This window comes from Melanotaenia boesemani, chromosome 8 (genome assembly GCF_017639745.1).
Source record: "Melanotaenia boesemani isolate fMelBoe1 chromosome 8, fMelBoe1.pri, whole genome shotgun sequence".
Taxonomy (NCBI): Eukaryota; Metazoa; Chordata; class Actinopteri; order Atheriniformes; family Melanotaeniidae; genus Melanotaenia; species Melanotaenia boesemani.
In genome coordinates, this window is record NC_055689.1 from 31,104,322 (window position 1) to 31,124,308 (window position 19,987).

Consider the following 19,987-nt stretch of genomic DNA (forward strand, 5'->3'; position numbering starts at 1 on the left):
GCTTAGCATCTTTTCATTTAATACGTTCCTCTTGATGCATGCAGCCAGGATTCACTCCTGAAAATATACTGAATATAATGTGTGGTGTGTGGTGACCTCATCTGTCAGAGGATATAGATGCTGCTCTGGAGATCTAAAGCAATTTTACTTCCTGCTTTAGCCAGAAATATAAAACTGTCATTGATCATCTGATACCCACTCCACCAGTTTTACATAAATACATAAATGACTTACCATGTTGACAGCTACAGCTCTGCTTAGTAAAATTTCCATTATTTGCTCTGGGTTAAATAACCCAAAGACATCCTGGATATGCTGAACCTTCTCTGTAGTACAAATTAGAGCTGTTGAAGCAGATTATGGTTAAGAACTGTGATCCCATCAGATGACGTCTCCGTCTATGTGCTACTTTTTTGCTCATAGTTTCCAGGAAACCATTAAACATTGTCTTCATGCACAAATTAATTTAATTCTAATGTTATAACAATTTCATGGTTAAACACTTGGGTCTGCTTTAAGTCTGATAGTGTGTGTACTGTTTACTTTCTAACACGTTTATGCTGTATTATGTAAGATTTACTACATGTTGTAACAACATAAGCGAGGAGCCACCAGATGGCAGCGCGCTCATACAAGATGCTATAGATGCTGTTCTTATTGGCTGTGTGCTACTTAATGATGAAGGTGATTGTTTTTAACAGCATTTTACATGAAAATTTTCAACTTGTTTTTTCAACATACAGCTCTGAGCCCTTCACAGATAGACCAGAGATTAAAATTATGGTGGTGGATGCTTTTCAGTTTTTATGGCCTTAACTCTATTAATGTGTAATATTTGTTTTGAACCTTAAAAAAAAACTGAACATATGAGAAAGATGAGATAAGACTGGTAAGAGCTGTTTGAATACATGTGTGCTCGTTGGTGGCAGACTTGCATTTTTCCCCTGCTTCCAGTCTTTATGTGAAGCTAAGCTAACTAGCTGTTCCTGTCACTGCTGCTTCACTTTTATGTGACAAGAACTTAATTTTAACATTATTTATAAGGATCTTATTTTCTTATCATAAACAAAGCCAGTCACAGCTAATTTGATTTGATGTCTTTTCTTCCACACATTGAAGAGAATAAAACGCAAATAGGAAAGCTACATTTTTAATGTACGTAAGTGAAAACTAGGCTCCAGACTTCTATCTGCAGAATGTAAAACTGAATGTTAAATGCATCTTTGTTCACAACTTCCTTCACACACCATATTTTCCATCTTCAGGATCGTTTTTCACATCATAAGGCTCAAAATATTTTTAACTAGTTATAGGTCTGGGCTGCTGGTAGGTCAGTTAGCGGCTGAACTTGCTAACTACCGCGCCAGGCTGTTTGTCTTGCTGACATGTATGACAGCAGTGGTTCAGCATGAAAGCAACACTATAACTTTCCCACCTTGTAAACTCTGTGCTACTGACTGGTTTGGACATTGATTGCACATTATTTTATTTATTATTATTTAATAATTTATTTGTCGGGGACTGTCAAGTAAAACATTCAACTCGGACCAACTGCACCAGATTATAGCTAACTAGCTAGTTTCCATCTGCAGTCCCTGTGGCAGGCAGAATAAAAAATAAAAGTATTTAAAGAAAATGATAGAAAAATAAAAGAATTAATTGATGAATTACTGATGCTGTCTTTGCCATGCAGATGTCTGAGAAACCGCACTTCGCAGTTTTGGTTTTTCTCCCCCCCTGCAGAATAATTTTACAGCAGTATTTTGAACATGCACCGTGGCTTATTGTTGAAGGAAAGAAAAGAGAGTAAGTGGCTAAGCAAGAGGTGAGTCAGTATTGGCTGGAAGGAGCTCAGAGAAGACACAGAATGTAATCTGGATGCTGAATTAGCCGTCGTTAGCGGGCGCATCAGTGATAAAAGAAATCTACTAAAGTTCAGCAGTTGAGCTTTAAAGTAATACTACACAGATTTTTAAACCTTAAAATCTCTGCTTCTCACTCATTTTGATGACATTCATTTCTGGAGGTGTCGTTGCCCTGCAGCATCCTCAGGCAGAACAACTCTACTTCACAACTTCTTTCCGACCCGGGAAATCACATGACAACAGTGTTTTGCCTTCTGGCATCATGTTTCAAACCAGCAACTAGATATCAACACCTTGGCTGTTTTGGACCCACATATTGCTGATTGACTTTTACTGGCTGGAGAGAGTTCAGAGAACTCCATAAATCCATAGTTTGTTGATTAATTTGAACCCCTTGTTTGAAAGACTTAAAGAAATGATCCAGTGTCTACTCTATATTTAGAAAATATAAGAAAATCAAAGATTCAATGCAGCAACACACACTAAAAATGTTCCATCAACTTACTTTATATGAGACATTTTAGTATTTTGATCATTTTAGATTTTCAAAAGAATCTTTGCCAATTCTTACTGAATCCAAGTTTCTGGCTGCTCAATACTCCACGGTTGCTGTCTGATTCTCGTTTGACATTATCTCATTGAAATGACTGAAAAGCTCCTGGGAAAAGATGTTCCCTTGATTCAACATTGTGTAGGTCTCCAAAATTCCAACATCCACCTCTGCATCAGTGGGACCCTCATACATATTAAGTTCTCAGTATCATCACTGGTTTCTCTGACAGCAGCCTATGTTCTTTCTAATCCTGCTATCCTGAGTTGATGAATGGTTTCCTGCTTTTGTAAACGGTTCGGGTTACATTTCTGGATGTAGGATGCGAGCAGTTTTAAATGAAAATCCTTTTCAAGGTCCTCCTGAGGCCATGTGGTTATATTGACCATGGAGGCATGACAGTTTGTCCTGCAGTGCTGCCTCAGGGCTCAAAGATCACCCAGCAGTGGTTTCTATTATTGACCTTTACACACTGATAGTCACCAGGACCAGTGACGTAAAGTCAGGGGAGGCAGAGCCTCACCTCATGTACAATAATGATAATTTTAAAATGATATATAATTTTAATATCTTTCCACTGATCTGTGTTACAAAGGTATTTTTTTCTGTATGACTCCAATTATTTTAATATTATCTTAAGTAAAATCACATAATTTGTGTACTTCTTGATCAAATGCAGGCAGGAACCCAGATGAGACAGCAGCCAGCCTCACCTCACCTCGGAATAAGTATTTCCACACACACACTGGGTTATATGGCGCGTGCCCGTTTCAGTTTCTCAGCATGTCATCAATCTAAAGTTTACAGAAAGATTTATTATACAGCATGACCTTCTACAGTCTGTGTAATGTCTGTAAGTGTGTGACATAATTATTGTCACTGATTGGACAACAAACTGTGTAGAAAAGTAATTAATTGAGGCAGAACTTTGCCTTAAGGGGGCGCACGTGAGCTGGCGGGCGCTTGTTCCTGCCGTGCTAAAGTGTTGGCTAAAGTCAGCAGATCACGTGGTGCAGCGGTTTGTTTATTTTATGCTCTGCTTGTCTGACTGCCCATATGGACGATTATACATCTAAACTAACATGAAAAGATTGAAAATAAACATAAATATGGAATAAGAGAGGTCAATAAAGACTTTCTTTTTTAGCCATTATCTCTACAGAGAACAGGACATGGAGTTCATATAGGCTATGGTGGATCTTCATTAAAAATATATATTAGGTTGCCTTTTTGAAAAGTCTGGTAACATTTGCGTCTCTAAAGGAGTTTTATTTAGCTGGCTGAGGGAAAAATGGCTCTTTGGATTGGAAAGGCTGCAGACCCCTGCACTAAACACATAAACAGGTTTAGCAGTTTTCTCTTTAAATAGCAACAGTAAAAATATTTCTTAATATATATAAAATATATCACAATATGCACAATAACTTCCATCCATGCACCTTTAGTGCTTCATTATCCAGATTTCTGGACCATAAATTCTCTAAACTTTCATTTTTAGCTTGACTGTACCTGCATCCTCCGCTACCGGGAGTTAAGGGGTTAACATCTTGTTCCGGGTGTAACGTCAGGTCTGTAGATGTAAATATAAACATGTGTGGTATCCACAGAAAGTCCAGAATCTCAGCTACCAGCTCAGTAAAACCATTTCTATCACCAACAAACACAGTTAAGACAACAAACTATTTAAAGAGCAGCTACACAAAGTCCAAAAAAACATGTAAGCACAGATGATGTTTCCCCATGAACATGAACAAACGACTCCTCTAATGAAAACTCACATCTCACAGATTCCACAGCTGGAAGTTTCATCTCGCTATGACCAAGATTCACCGAACCAGAGGCAGAAGAAGACCCGATTTATGCTTTACGTTTATAAAAACATATTCATAAAATGTCTTACCTTTGCTGTCTTGCATAAATTAAAACCGCATTTATAAAAAAAAAAAAAGTTTCCCATTCAAAAATCACGATGTTTTGTCCATCTGCATGGATTTTGACAAAGGGAAACATTGGTTCTTCTTCTTCTTTCTTTTTTCTGACAGAAAACGTCTCTTCATTCTAATAAACCCGCTCTCTCCTGATTACATCAGACGCACCGCTGCAGCAGGGAAGGGAGACATGGACGCCATATTTTTGTCATCTAAGCCAGGGGCCAAAAAAAAAAAAAAAAAAACTTAACGCGCGATTATATATATATATATATATATATATATATACATACATACATATTTGATTCTCTGACTGAGTTTGTGCCAAACTCTGCTATCCTTGTTTGAAAAATTTAAACTTTGGGGACTGTTTCTTTAATACCCAATCCTGACACCCTCACCGCTTACAAATGAATCTGCTCACATTTAAATCTTCCTAAAAACTGTTTCCTCATTTTCTTTAAATTTGTCCTTCTTTGCCTTTTTTGTTACCTTTTGCGGGCACCGAATCTGACATTGGTTTTTGCTAAATACACTGAACCTGCCAAAAAATCATGAATGATTCAAATTAATTAACCAACTACTGCTGCAGGGTAGAAAGTTTGAAGCTTTTCTGAAAATGGGGTCCCTATCTTTAAATGGTGGTTTTGGACAGTTTATTTAATTCATTTACTTATTCTGCTTCATTTTTAACTTTAGATAGATAGATAGATAGATAGATAGATAGATAGATAGATAGATAGATAGATAGATAGATAGATAGATAGATAGATAGATAGATAGATAGATAGATAGATAGATCTGGCGCCATCTGATGGTTTAATCATGGTTTGATTGAATTAACTTGTATTTTTTTCCTTTTTAAATATTTTTGTATAAAAAATCAACACTGTAACTTTTGCATGGTACAGATGAGAAAAACGTGTGTTCAGTTAGTTTATGGTGTTCAGGTTCAGCCACCTGAAGTAAATTAAATTCTACCAGCGAGAGGCATGAAGTCAGCAACAATTAACAGTGAACACACTGAACATGTGAAGATTTTACATTCAAAATAAAGCACAGCAGAGGCTTAATGGACATCAGCTCTTTGATTAATCTTTTATTCATCTATTCATTTTTTAATGTTTGTTAAATGGCCCACTTCAGTGTCTTTGTAGGTATTTTTATTATTTATTTATTTTTATTGCGTGAGAGAGAAATGCATTACATCTTTGCATTGAAAAAAGTTTCAACCAGATGAACAACATTATATTTATTTTAAAGACACAGTTGTAAGATGATTATCTGTCAGGGATGTTGCAGCTTAGTGTTTTAAAATGCAATGCAATTAATTTAAACTTAATAGTTTTTTCCCATAATTATTTAAAACCCCACATTTACATTTATTCATCGTTGCCATAAATAACAGGATATATACTGGCAGTCCTTGGAGTATTTGACTAATTATTTTAAAGTCAAAATTCATATTTTGTGTTTATTTTTACTTTAACGAGGATCTGACGAGTCACAAACTTCCGCCTCACCTGCGGAGTAACAGGTGGTTGATTTTAACTTGGAAACAAAACAACCGGAAGTGGCATCGTCACGTTTTGTCGGGCTTGACGCTTGTTTGCGGCGGACGCACAGCGCCGCTGCCGCACACGGAGCGACACGCTGAGACGCGCTCTGACTGTGACTTTGGATTTCTTTGGGGGTTTCGAGGAGACGTTTGGAGAGACCAAACAGGGAATAAAGTACCGGAAAACAGAGATTCAATTCGCTTTCTTTGGGCGGAATGGCGGACCGGGACCCGGTGTCGCTTCCCGCGGAGATGCGGGCCAAACTGGCCGAGCTGGAGCTGGAGTTGTCGGAGGGTGAGTACTTGGATTTCACCGCTGAGCTCGGGCGGCTCTGCCCGGTTCTTCCCCTGCTGCTGCTGTTTGGAGGGGTTTTGGGTCGATGTTTTGAAGGACAGCTCGGGTCAGGATTTATGCCGCAAGGAGGAAAAGTGATGCCACAAGTTCAAGTCCACACTGGTTATGCTCACATGCTGCCGTAACGAGTGAATGTGGCTGTTTTTTGGATGCAGGAGATGCGATGTTTAGGTGAAGTAGAAACACCTGGTGCGCTGTGGAAGAGCTGTGGTGAGATAATTGCTGCACGAACCAAAATTGGTTCTACAGATATTGTAGATGGACTACAGTAACACTTTTCAGGGGAATATGTTTGGAAATAATAGGAGAAAATGTCATAAATTTTAAGTTAAATGACAACCATGACATTAATTTGTCATCAAAATTGATTGATTATTTCCTCCGGCTGTTTGGTTAATTTTCAAGTATCCAAAGAGGAAATATTAAGTTATGATTAAATCAAGATAGAAACAATCACTTTTTAACACTTTAAATCCAATAAGTTTCCATATGTGCATAATTAGTCAAAACAGCATTTGTAACCCCAAATATTTTCAATGTTTTAATGTAGGAGAAAAAAATCGCTTATAAGAAGTTAGAACCCAAGCATATTTGGCATTTTTTCCTAATAATAATTTGTCCGTGTGGATTGTTAAGCTAATCTTTACATCACGGGAGATTAAAAACACCATAAAGTGCATTTCTTTGTCTCCACGGAGCGCCCGAGGCGCATTACAGCTCCCAGTGGGAATATTACAGGAATACTGTGCAGGTTTATGATGTTTGGGTTGTCAATAAGAAGTTGTCATGCTGGAAGAGTGCGCTCCATGCTGTTTAGATTGTGTGCAGCTGTTAGCAGACACAGTTTTCACATGACACACCGCAGCCAGGCAGCTTTATTTGGGGAGGGGAGGGTGAATGATATCCATTATATTCCTGCTCCTCTTCTTTCTCACATACAGTGTACAGTTGGCTTCTTTTGCAAGATGCTGAGATGCAGCCTTGCTATTGATTTTCTCATTAGCTCCCGTCCTCCTCTTTCTTTTATTTCCCTCCTCTTCTTTTCCACATTGATATGTCACATTGCTGCAGACTCACTCTCAGCCTGGAGAGTATCACAGTGTCATATTTCAGCAGCCTGCGAGCAGTGTTTTCCCTGTTTCTCATGGAGTCTGGAGGCTTTGTGGGGCTCAGCCATGTATGGAGAAAGAAAGAAAAGGAGAAAATAGAGAAGTAGAGGGGGTTAAACAGTTGACTGCAAGTCCTCGCAGCTCATTTCCATGTTTCCACTGCTGCAAATGCAGGTTTGAGAAAATGCAATGATGCAGAGGAGGAGGAGTGATGATGAGAGGAGGAGAAAAAGAAGGTGACACACATTCATTTTGAATTTCTCTTTATGTAAACAAATGCGTCCGAGGGAAAGGGGGTCACATGCCCCGCTGCATTATTTACATGCTTAGCTGACGCTGTAAATGCAAAGCTTCCCCTCATCCTGCAGACTTTGACCTAATTTTTCAATTTCCATGCATCACCCCCCTCTCTGTCCTTAGATCCTACTCTGGAGCCCCTCGCCACAGGGGGGAGGAAATAGCAGCAGAACACACCACTGTCAGCATTCAGGTGACTGCAGAGCTTCGCAGGGACCCGAGCAGCCCTTGAGCAAGGCATTATATGCATTCTATTTCTCCCCCTCGTTCCTTTCCCTGCAGACATCTGTGCTAAATTATTATCCAGAGGTGGAAAACAGCCTCTCGTCACAACAAACACCACATCTTTGCAGGTTGTCGGGGGTTACCGTTGAGAGAGTGTGTAGGCATGATTGAAGACATGATACCTGAAACATTTGCTTGAAAAACACAAACAAAAAAAACTTATGAATCTGATTCTTCTAAGATGAAAAGTTTATTTTAAGCATATTTGCTCTGAGCAACCCCACCAAAGTTTTTTTCTTTATTGCCTTGCTCAAGGGCAGCTCAGTTATGGTAAAAGGGGGGACAGAGTTGCTGGTTTAGGACTCAGATCGTCCCTCAGGCACAGGATGGTATAACATGGTACTATGACACAGATGAATAAGGAAAGTGGATTGGGGAAAAACCAAAATAATGTTGTCCATCACATTCCAAAGACGGAAGCCAAAACTTAACGACTAAGCTAAGGCAGGGTATGGGTCTCGTGTTTTATAGAAAATGTCAAATGTAGAATGTAGCAAGCATCTTATATATTAAATGGGAATACTGTCCATATGTCAGGATTTCTTGGTTGGAGCTGCCAACTTACCCCAGAACAGAAACATCCTAACGTAGGAGGTCCGTGAGCTGGTCCTCATGCAGACACAGGCCTGTGCAGACCTGCTCCACTGTGTCTCGACTTCGCCGTCTCTCCATCAGCATGTTTTCTTGCAGCTTCTGACTGACAGGTTGTCCTCAACTAATCTGGCTGCTGGCTGAATATTAAGCTCTGCAGTTCAGCCCAGATAACAAGCTGTCCACCTTGACACACAGCAGATTACACACTCATCCACACAATGTGTGTGTTCCAGTGTCCAACCCCTACTAGCCTGCAGGGTTTTTCTGGTTGCTGTAGTTTCTGAATTTGTGTTGTAAACTTAATTTTTTTTTGTTTTTCTTTCAGAACTTCCCATATCCTCTAAACCCAGACTCCCTAGTTGTTAACAAAAAGTTACGACCTGAACAGTACTGCAGTGCTTTCAGTAGATTGTATTAACCCTTTCTTTACAAAGAGTACATTTAGATCTGTTTTAATAATGTGTTAAATATATTTTCCTCTTGGTTTTACAGGGACTGACTAAAAGATATTTGAACATGTTGAAGTAAAATAACTTTAGTTTGAATTTGAAAACACAAGAAATGACTGTTTTACAGTTTTATTTAAAAGGTACATCAGATGCTCCATGTTTAGAAAACTGGACCTTTTTGACAATTTGGTTTTGTTGCTGCAACTCTCCTTCACCTCCTATAGGTGCACATTTCTGTTTTGAAACAGAAAAAACAGTTAATGCTTCTTACTTGTCATGTTGCTTCATGCAGAACTTTTTTTCTTGTTGGACATTTAAAGAATTTGATGCATCTGTCCTCATCGAGCTGATTTACAGGTGGAAACGGTGAGGACACGGCGAAAGACGGACGTGCACTTTTTAATGTAATGCAGACTCTCAAGTGACTTGCAGATGTGAAAGAGAATAAGTTCAGAATTTGTCAAAGTAGCCGCTCATTGCAGCAGCAGCCTGTGGGGATGGATTCCAAGCTGGCTTTACAGATAAACTCAAGTCTTCTAGAGCCAGTGTCCTCCAGGTTTTAGGAGATTTTCTGCTCCAACACACCTGATTTTAGATGAAATAGATCAAACTGCATGTTAAGTTCTGCATGATGACTCATTACCTGAGTCAGGTGTGTTGAAGCAGGAAAGTCTGCAGGATAGTGGCGCTCCAGAAGTTTGACATCCTTGTCTTAAAGTAATAAATCCAAATGTTGTTAAATATTTATTTTTTGCATTAATAAGGATCTTCAAAACTATTCACACATAGGTCTTTAATTATGTCAAATTAACATGAACCACATCACTTGTATGTTTGAAGAAGCCGACACTGATAATTTGTAGGTTGAGAAGCAAGTGGAAAAATCTTAAATTAACACATAGAAAGTGGTACTTTCTGATCTATAATTCTTATTTCATATTGGTTGATGATTCAGAGATCAAATCTTTTAAACTGTAATGACTAGTTTTCGCTTTATTTCCCTCAATTTAGCTTCTTTATTTCATGGAAATAAAAAGGAGCCATCCGTCCGATCTCATTTTGTTATCTATTTAAGTCCAGGACTTTTATAATGATTAAATGAATCATAAGAAAGTCAGAAATACCCAACATTGTCTGACTGTTGTAAAATTCTCCCAAATATTTAGTTAGTTATGAAATGGAATAAAGAGAATAGTGCTGCAAATAACTTATCAGGGTCATTTTACTGTAAAATATTTAGAACTTCTGAGAAATACTGAAAATAGATAGTTATTCACTTTTCACTACATTCGTTCAGGTTTGACTAAAATTGGACTTTTTTTCTGGGTAGTTTGATAAAACCGAACCTGCAGAGACTCCTGACAGAGGGAAGCTGCAGAATTTCTAGAGGTCCATTAAAGTAGAAGAGATAAATCAGACATTTGTGGATTAATTTCTTCAATTTTATCCATTTTTATGCTAAAATCTCTGCTGGATCTTCCTCATGAAAGTAAATCTGCCTGATGAAATGGTCTGTCGATGAGGAAGCGATTGTGTTAGATGAGAGAAACCGTTTGGAAGATCACCAGTCGTTCTCTTACTTTCAGTAATGGAGCTTTGTGGAATGAAAGGAGCCGTTTCCAGGCAGCGTGAGTGCAGCGCAGCATCGTTCTCATCAGGTTGAGCTGCGTCAGCAGGTGGATGAACGCTTGTTTCATTAGGCACAGGAGGAGAAAAATGCTGCTGTTCTGAGTCTGATCACACCAAGCTTTGTCTTTCTGTCTTTACCGTCTCACCGTCCTCCAGCAGCTGCAACCTCCTGCAGCAAACTGTGGACCTGTAGCTCAGTTTCACTCTATTCTGTCACTCGTAACGAGAAAATTAAACATTTTTGTCATTTAGGAGGAAAGTAAACAAATAAGAAGTAAAAATCCAACAATCCGATAAGCTGAAGTGATTAATACTTAATAACTGTTAACGCTCCTGTTCTGAACAGCTGCACTCGTCCTCTGGTCCACAAGGATGCCGTCACCCCTTCACATACTTTACACCAATGCTGCTGCAAATATTGGAACAAACATCCTAAAGTTGCTGACGACTCTGATTCTAAACCTTCTTGAAGGGATCGACCATTACATGACTTTTGTATGATGGTATGATGAGTCCTTCCTACAGCTGAATGTATGCAAGACGAATTGAAGCATTGAAGGCATCTGGGGGCTGCGATTGACAAGAAACTGGGGAAAAAAATAAAATGGAGTGTTTTTGTTTACAACTTGAAGCTAATTCTGTTCATGTCAAGGGGGTGTGTTCAAGCAAGAACGTGCATTTACCCCATTAAAAGTGATGTTATTGTAATGAGATGAGAATCTCCGGCAGGATTGGACTGATGCTGAAATACAACAATCTACATTGTTCCTCATTTCTTTCCTGCTTCGTCCACGTCTGTTCTTGATGAGAATTCCCTGTGCGAGTCTGTTCAGAAAGCTCTCAGCCTTTTCTTTGTGTCTGTGTCAGAGCTGAGACTCTTCCTGTCTGCTGTTTCAGTGTGGAGAAGAAATACTGACAAACAAATGGTGTTTTTTGTGGATTTTTGTTGCTATTTCCAGGCTGAAAGATGCAGTTTTTCTTCGAGCTGAAAGTGTGTGTTCAAGCTGAGGTGGCATCCTGGCTCAGGAGAGTGGTTTCCCACAATGCACTGCACCAAACTGTAATCCAGTTAGGACATACGGTGGTAGTTTGCCATCATCTTTTTTCAGCTGAATCAATTTTGGCTCTTTGGAAGTAGTTTTGTCTTTCCAGCCAGATGTTAAATGACCCATCATTCTGTAGACAGAAGCTGTAAATATTCCGACTTTAAACTTCAGCATCAAAGCAGTGGCAGCTCTGCTGGTGCTTTGGCAGTTTAGTCAGAAGAATCTGTCGGCTCTCATCAGAACAGGACGCCATGTGACATTTTTGACAGTATTTCAGCAGATTGTGACTACAGCTGAGTGGTGGTGTCACAGAGGAAAAGTAGGTCTCACTCCTGACTGAGCCATGATTTTAACTGGCGTTAATGTAGAATTACAGCGCGCTCTACTAGCATCACATGCAGGTTTTATAGGTACAAACTAGGGCTGGGCAACTAATCGATAAAATCGAATAATCGAATTTTCCATTTCTGGAAATTTTTATCTTTATAAAAATCGGGATTTTTTTCCATAGTTAGTTAGCAGCAGACTTCGCCCTCCCTCCACACCAGAACGGTGTTTGTCTGACAGATTTTCAGTGAAGTGACCATCACTCACGCCTGGGATTTAGCTGTGCGTATAACTGCAGTGAGAAATGCTGCAAACACTAGTTAAGAGACAACCTTCATCAGGGGAATTATTCCTGCAGTGGATCCTGTATGATAAGGATCCAGATGGAAAGAGATCCCGGATGCATTGTGTCGCATATTTCTATGTAAGATATGAAGTCGTTTATATGGTGGAAAAGCTATGACATTATATGCTTTATTTTTGCTGGCATTCATCTATATAAACAAATGTTTTAATAAGTTTATTTGTGTTTAAAAAAAAAAAAAAAAACGATTAAAATCGGAAATTGGATTTGGTTATAAAAAATCGGAGATTTTATTTTTAGGCCATATCGCCCAGCCCTAGTTCAAACACAAACTAGAATTTGACATGAGAAGGAAAACAAAAAACCAAAAACAAGAAGCACAGAAGAGGAAAAGACAAATCAAATGGATCCACCTTGTAAAAACTTTAAAAGGCCGCAAAGGTAAAGTAAATGTGCACTGATGGAATAATCATATTATTGATCCAGTCAGTCTGGGTGTTTACTTGCTCTAAAAGCAAAAAAAAAAAAAAAAAAAAAAAATTTTAAATACTCTAAATATCTTTACATTATGTCGCCAACTGTTAATACTGACTGTTAATAAAAGGCCAAACTCTCAGCCTTCTGCTGCTCAGTCTAATGTATTCAGCCGCTGACATTTTACTGAATTAGTTGCAACTTATGAGCTAAAAACTGACATCAGCTGGTATTTTCTTTGTCAGCACTCTCATGTCCTTTTTTAATTTGCTTTCAAGTGCAGCAGCTCCTCCAAACTGATGAGTTAATATCACAAATTTTGATTTTTTTCATGAAGATGAATACTTTTCTACCAGAACTGGTGTATTTGTTATTGTGCACATGACACAGAGCTGAAGTTTCTGCAGGTATAAAACATCATCTCACCTCTGGACAGGGATGTGTAATATAAAGTTATCAGAAAATTACCCCAGAAGATCAATTATAATACAGTCTTTAAGGTAGTCCGAAGTGTCCTCAAGGAATCACCTTGTTATAGGCGTAAAAAAAAAAAAAAAGAAGCTTTGTGGATATATGGCTCTCATTTATACTTCAGTGTCATTCTTTATTTCTAATTTGGCTGAGTTTACAGATTAATACTGGACCTAACAGGGAGAACACATAAATGCGACAGAAGTAAACAGAAGAGAAAAGAAGAAAGTAAAGAGAAGGAAAAATGAGACAAAGATACAAAAGACAGAAAACAGCCACAACAACTGTATTATCAGACCCAAACAGATAAACCAGACAACCAGCTGCTACACCTGCAGAGACACTTCCTACGGCCTCTGCTTGAAAACACAGCAGACAATCATCAGGAGCACCTGCAGGGAGACAAACTGAGTGTTGATATGAGGAATAAGTTGTGTTAATTGATCATGCAAATGCAACACCTCCAAAGATCAGAAGCAGACATAGAGGCCCCAAAACATCAGGCAACCAGCAGCCATCACGGAGCTGAAACCAAAGTCACTGTCATAGGCAAAAAAAACAAAAAAACAAAAAGACAGCTTTGAGTCCGACTAGGAGTCCTGCCTTGAACAAGTGGAGTGTCTGCAAACTCGGACAGCAACATTTGCTGCAAACCTCCAGAATGAGATGATGCAGCAGGCATAACGCTGGCAAACAGCTGTTTATCGTCCAAGTCGTACAGGAAATACTCAGATACAGAAAGAAGGAAATGTGCACATTAAAAGTGGTCAAATTATAGAAATGAGTGAATGACGAGTGAAGGTTGGAGCGACTTTAACAACTGATAACTCAGTTCATGTCTGCATGAGTGCATCATATATTAGAAGTTTAGCGTATTCTTTTTATTTTATTTTTAATTTAAATTTCAGTTTAATTAAAAAAGTTTAACATATTCTTTATATGAATCTAAGTTAAAAAGGGAAAAGTAAATAAATGCAATGAAATCAATGTAATGTTTCACTTTGAGCTGTAAAAACTTAATGTTGAAATTAGAGTAAGTTAAAGTTGCAGCAAAAAGTTTCTACATGTTAATTACAACAACAGTTTGATTTTAATTTAATTATATTCCTAGTTCCAGGTGCAAACAGTCAGCTTGAATTAGTATTTAGATAATTTATTAACATGTAATTTTCAAAAAGACTTTATTAATGTTAGTTCAGGTGCTCTTTAATGAGGTCATATGACACGTTTTGGTTTCAGTTTTCCTGTGAATGTAAAAGAAAAAAATCTGGAAGGTTTTAAAGCTACGAGTAAACACCAGAGAGTTATTTTATCCCACATAAAGCACCCACATTTAAATGCCTCATTGGGTTTGTCACAGGGTTTGAAAATATATCTGCTCGTTTTTTCTCCAAACAAAAGATGAGACATTTTGGTTCAGTCCGCTGACCAATCATGGGAGAGATGCAACAGAGACACGTTTCATCAGTATAGAGAAGGAGAAAACTGGTGTTTCAGAGCACTAAAACATAGACCTGTTACATCTGAAAAAGAAGTTGAACATATGATACAGTTTGAGTTTTATCACCTGCTGTTTAAAGGCTCAAACACAGTTTAGAAAGCAGCTGCAGCAGAAACTAGAATTCATTGTGCTGTTTTCTAACAGGAGAGCAGCAGGAACAAATCAATGCTGCATCTTTGTGAGTGCTGCAACAGGTGGGCGCCACGGCAACAACTGATGGCTTTTATTGGCAGGCAGGCGGTTGAGAATGGGTGCGGTCTGACCTTTGGATGGGAATTTGTAATCTATTCTGTAGGATACACCTCTACTAAAACACACACACAGGGCCACACGCTCTTAACTAATCGGTGACGCCGGCTGTGAATGAGCACTCGAGGGTTGCTGGTGGCTCGGTGGAATAAATAGAAAGCAGAGGTGGTGACTGATGCCGTGGGCGGCGTTCAGCTCTGATCAGTTTACATTCTAAAATAATGAAGCTGTTCATTTTTCAGGGAATTTGATCACGGCCTTTATTTGCACTGCATGTTTTATACTCACATTCCTGTAAGCACTGACCTTTAATTTAAGTGTGGACGTTATAAAGGAATGATATCACCATGTTTCTGGAAAAGTCTCTAAAACTCTGCAAATACTTTCACCGGCCAGTTCATCAGGTCCACCTTACTAGTACTGGGTTGGACGCCCTTTTTAATTATCGGTGTCAGATTCAACAAGATTTTTTAAACGTTGTTTGCTCCACATTGACATGATAGCGTCACACATCATCCATGATTACTTCCTGGTTGGCTGCCATATTTTGTCCCTGGCAGACTTTATTGTGCATGTGCAACTCTCAGCAGAGATAAGAAAAGAAGACGATGTCTCACTCTATTGTTTTTTTTTATTTTTATTTTTACCGAGAATAGTTGACAGGTAATTTAGTTGATTATTTTTATTGATGACGTCGACTAATCGTTGCAGCCCTAAACCAAAGTGGGCCAAGAAAACATCCCCCCAGTCACTTAAATCTTCTTTCTTCCTCATTCTGATGCTTAGTTTGAACTTCGGTAAATCATCTTCACCATGTCTACAAGACTAAATGCAGTTGGTGGAGATTTTCCATATGAACTCTTCTGTCCTTTTATGGGTATTTATCTGTGAAAAACACATTTTCATGCATATTTTCTTCTAATCAAACGAATTAGCCGGTGTCACAATGCTGCAGGTAGGTAAATAAACTTGTTTGACAGAGTTTGACTCCTGCTAGTGGAGATGCTGAGATATCAGCACTGTGGCTGAAGCATCTTCTCCTGCATCCCAACATCTCACCTTTTAGACTGGCAGTTGCCATAGAGATGTTATTTTCTCTCCTCCCTTCCTGAGATTATGATCTGCAGGGATGGAGAAAGGCTTGTTTTGCTGTAAGGGCGCAGAGGTCTGAATATCTCACTGCAGGGCCATAAATTCATATTTGCTCTATTTGTTGGCTCCCCCCGAGCGACATCAAGGGCAACTTCAAACACGTCGTTGCCGGATGTAAATCTGGCCACTGTCCTCGCTTGACTCCTGCTGGAGCGATATCTGCTGAAATAGCCTCTTTATTGCTGCTGTTGAGGACAATTTGAGGCCAGCCGGTCATGGAGAGCAAAACTTCAGATGTGTTGAGGTGACATCAGCCTCTGGAGCTGAACAAACACACCAGATTCACAGATGTGGAGCTGCTTCAAGTCTCCTCTGTGGAAAGAAGGTTGTTATTTTCTCACTGAAGCTTATTTTATTTAAACAATTTCAAAAGTCTTCAGGGTTATAAAATGTCTAACTCACCCTGCACTCAGAGGAGCATGTAAAAACTTTCCACTCAGGAAGAGAAACAACGGGAAAGTGAGGTTTTCTTTACCAAATAGCAGCTAAATCGACTCCCCAGAGAACCGGTGCTGCCCCTGTGTCTTTTGTTCATAATTATACACCTGCACACAGGTGATTAAACTAAGAGAAGCACCTGGTCGGTATGATAAGTGATTATTAGACAGCATTAGTTTTAGGAGCAGATCAAGCATTGAAACGCTCCGTGAGGTTGAGCGATAAAGCAGGAACTCTTTGGAAAGCCAGTACGCACGTTTGTCATCGGCTGTCATCCGTCCCCGTGAGCCGGTTGGCTTCTCGCAGGAGGCGGCTGCATAAATATTCATCTGCCCTCACTGTCAGCCTCGCAGCACAACAAATCCGAGGGCTGGAAATGTCAGCGAGGCGAGCGGCCGCTTGTTTCAGCCTGCTTTAGGTTGTCAGTTCTCAGCAGGCGTGCAGACGACAGCTTGACGTCCAGTCAGAAAACTGGCCGGATGTGCAGGGAAAGGATTGCTCTCCATTACCTCATTGGCTTTATTTGTTTGGAGTGAGAATAAGTGGAAAATTCACAATTCAATTCAACAGCGGAAATAAACTTAAATTATGCAGCAGTGAAAACACATTTAAGAAAATGTTGAGTCTTTTACTTCTAATTTTAACAGGTGAGAATGTATGTGAGCAGACCTTTGTGCTTACTCAGGCCATCTGGACAAACATGTCTAATGGCCTTCAGCTGATCCGTCGACCGGTCAAGCAATCAGAAGAGCCCACCACCAAATCAGCACTTTTATTTGCTCCGCCTCTCACGTCTGCCCAATAAGCATCAACGTTTTTACAGGACAGCTTCTCATCCACAAGCCCCTCAATCACCTAATAGGCTTTAGCAAGGGGGTGTCTATCAGCAAACATGGTGTTTTCCTCCAGAATCGATGCATAATGAGCTGAGTTTACAATTTTCCAGTCTGTGGTGGTTTCGTGAGTCACTTTGTGGCAGAGCTGGAGCTGATCTGGGAGCGTTTATTGTGTTTTTAATGTCTGCAGCAGCTGGCAGCTCATTCTTAGGCTTTGTAAGGAGGGCAGAAAACGGGTTTCTGGGTAAAAAGTCATATTGTGCATATCTACAGATTTTACAGCCAAACACAGGGTTTGGAGGAAAGTTAGTTGTCATGGTGACACACCACCCTCCGTACCTTTTGACAGAGAGCTCAGGTGAGGGTTAATGTTTGTAGCTGGAGATTTTAGAGCTGAATTCAAGAAAATCACATCATGAAAAAAAAAAAAGAATCCTGAGATTTTATTTTATTTAGCCATTTTTTTTTTTAAATATATGTTCTGTATAGTTTAATTACATTTTTATTTTTTTTATTAATTCATTAGTGTTTTATTTGAATTTAGTTAAATTTTTTTTATTTATCAAACTATTTCTGTTTCCTTAATTATTTTTCTGATATAATTTAGTGCTATTTTCTAGACTCAAATGTGAGTGCATTTCTTCAGTTTTTAACCCCTAAAATCTTTTTTGACCCTCTGAATGTTTATGATATAATCATTTTAGTACATTAGAGTCAGGTTGGGGCCAGGGGATAATTACTTATTGATACTGTTTTAACCCATTTTTTCTTTGTTATCAATTTATTATGCCCTTTTGTGCTACATCCATCTTTTACCTGTATGAAAAGAGCTGTACAAAAAAAAATATATATATTAATTGATGACAATCTTTGGATTAATATTTAACAAAATTGCATTATCATCTATAATGGAAGCAGTAGTGAAGCTCTTCTCATCCTTTTAATCACTGTTAAAGCTCTGAAACTCTAAAGGGAGGACAGTTGCGGTACCTGTATGAAACTGTGACTCAGATGTTTAGGATCATTTAAAGCTGCAAAGACACCAAATGCTTGATTAGATTTAGTTTCCTATATTTAAGGGCTGCACATTAACAGGAAATCATGCAATATTTAAGCAAGGGCCATAATACTTGCTGCTAATCTTTGGTGTGTTGAATAAAACTGGATTCCTCTTCTGCACCTGTGCGTTCTTGTTAGTTGTAGAGCTTATTGGAATGCGGCCCTCGTTAATACACCTGTAGTTGTCCTGTTTCAGGTCGACATGTCTGGTTGAAGAATATATGAGACAACCATGATTTCTAGTCAATCATGTTGGAGCTTAGAGCCAACGACACGTTTTCCTCTGAAGTGAAACAAAAGCAAACCTTTAATCAGCTCCATGTGTTTGACATGCAGAGATAGATTATTATAAACAGTTGCTCTGAATAATTATGGAGGAAAAAAAGACGGATTGCAGTGCAGAACAAACAGTTTTTTGGATCCAGTTTTAATTACACGTTTCTCTTCATATTCTCCTGAAAGTGCGGAATTACAGCACACGAAGTCGCTAATCCTGGAAGCAGCTCGCTCTGCTGCTGGTGCGACAGCTTGAGGTAACTGCTGTCGGAAAAACACATTCCCAACGACTGCACGCTGCCCTGCAACTGTTCTCTGCCATGTTGCCTCTCACGGAGGTGATGTCATCGCTGGAGCAGGCAGGACGGGAGGGAGATTTGGGGAGGCGACACTGAGGAGAGTGTGTGTGTGTGTGTAGAGGGGGAGTGTTTTAGCCAGATTGCATCATTAAGCTGCTCAGACAGGCACTTTTCAGTCGCTTGTGCCCATTTTCTTTCCTCCAGTTGGAAGCAGCATGCAGCAAAGAGGTCTGCAGCAAAGAGGTCTGCAGCTCAGAAAGTGAGGTCTTTGGGTAAAAGAAAGAAAGGGAAAAAGGCAAAGCAGCAACCTCTCGGCCCTTTCAGCGTGGAAACAAATGAAACCGATAGGGGAAACTCACTCTTTTTTTTTTCTCTCTCTTCTCAAACACACGCCACAAATATTTGCCTCAGATGGTGCATATCCTCAGCTCGCTTCTCTTCATCTTGGCTGCAAGTTTACAGTTTAAGCTTTGACCCTGTGACACCCCCCTCCCCTCCCCAATCTAACTCAGCTCTAACTGTGTTGAATATTTTCCTTTCCCTATGCCTGACGGTAGGTAATTACCACCAGCTCTCGCACCAGATGCTGCTTGTTTTGACCCATAAAAAAACACGTTTATTTAATATTTAAGTTTGGGTTTACAACTTCCTCTCAGGTTGGTTTCCTGAGGAATTTACTGATAATTTGAAGCTCCTCACAGAACAATGCATTTAGTTAATAATCCCAGTGGTGATTCAGTTATCTGGGTGGGAGGTGGTGGCATACTGAACTCTCCTAAAGTCAGGCTTCAGGGCTTTTGTCTGCACCGACAGTAGGCAGCCTGAGTCGGACAATGAGGTACTTAATCCATTTAAACAGTACAGCTTTATTGGATTCGCTTTAGAGGAACAACATGCAGAGGCCTTGTGTGATTTATGTGGTTCACAGAGGAATGC

General features: G+C 39.4%; 1 protein-coding gene across 1 annotated transcript in view; it reads left to right on the plus strand.

Annotated features, from left to right (window-relative positions):
• The first annotated feature begins 5,951 nt into the window (after window positions 1–5,951).
• The window catches only part of LOC121643997 (disco-interacting protein 2 homolog C), a 237,961-nt gene continuing 223,925 nt past the window's right edge, over window positions 5,952–19,987 (plus strand). Inside the window, exon 1 of the mRNA XM_041991679.1 lies at window positions 5,952–6,196. Coding sequence (XP_041847613.1) covers window positions 6,118–6,196 — 79 coding nt within the window. The 5' untranslated portion in view covers window positions 5,952–6,117. The remainder of the gene's footprint in view (window positions 6,197–19,987) is intronic.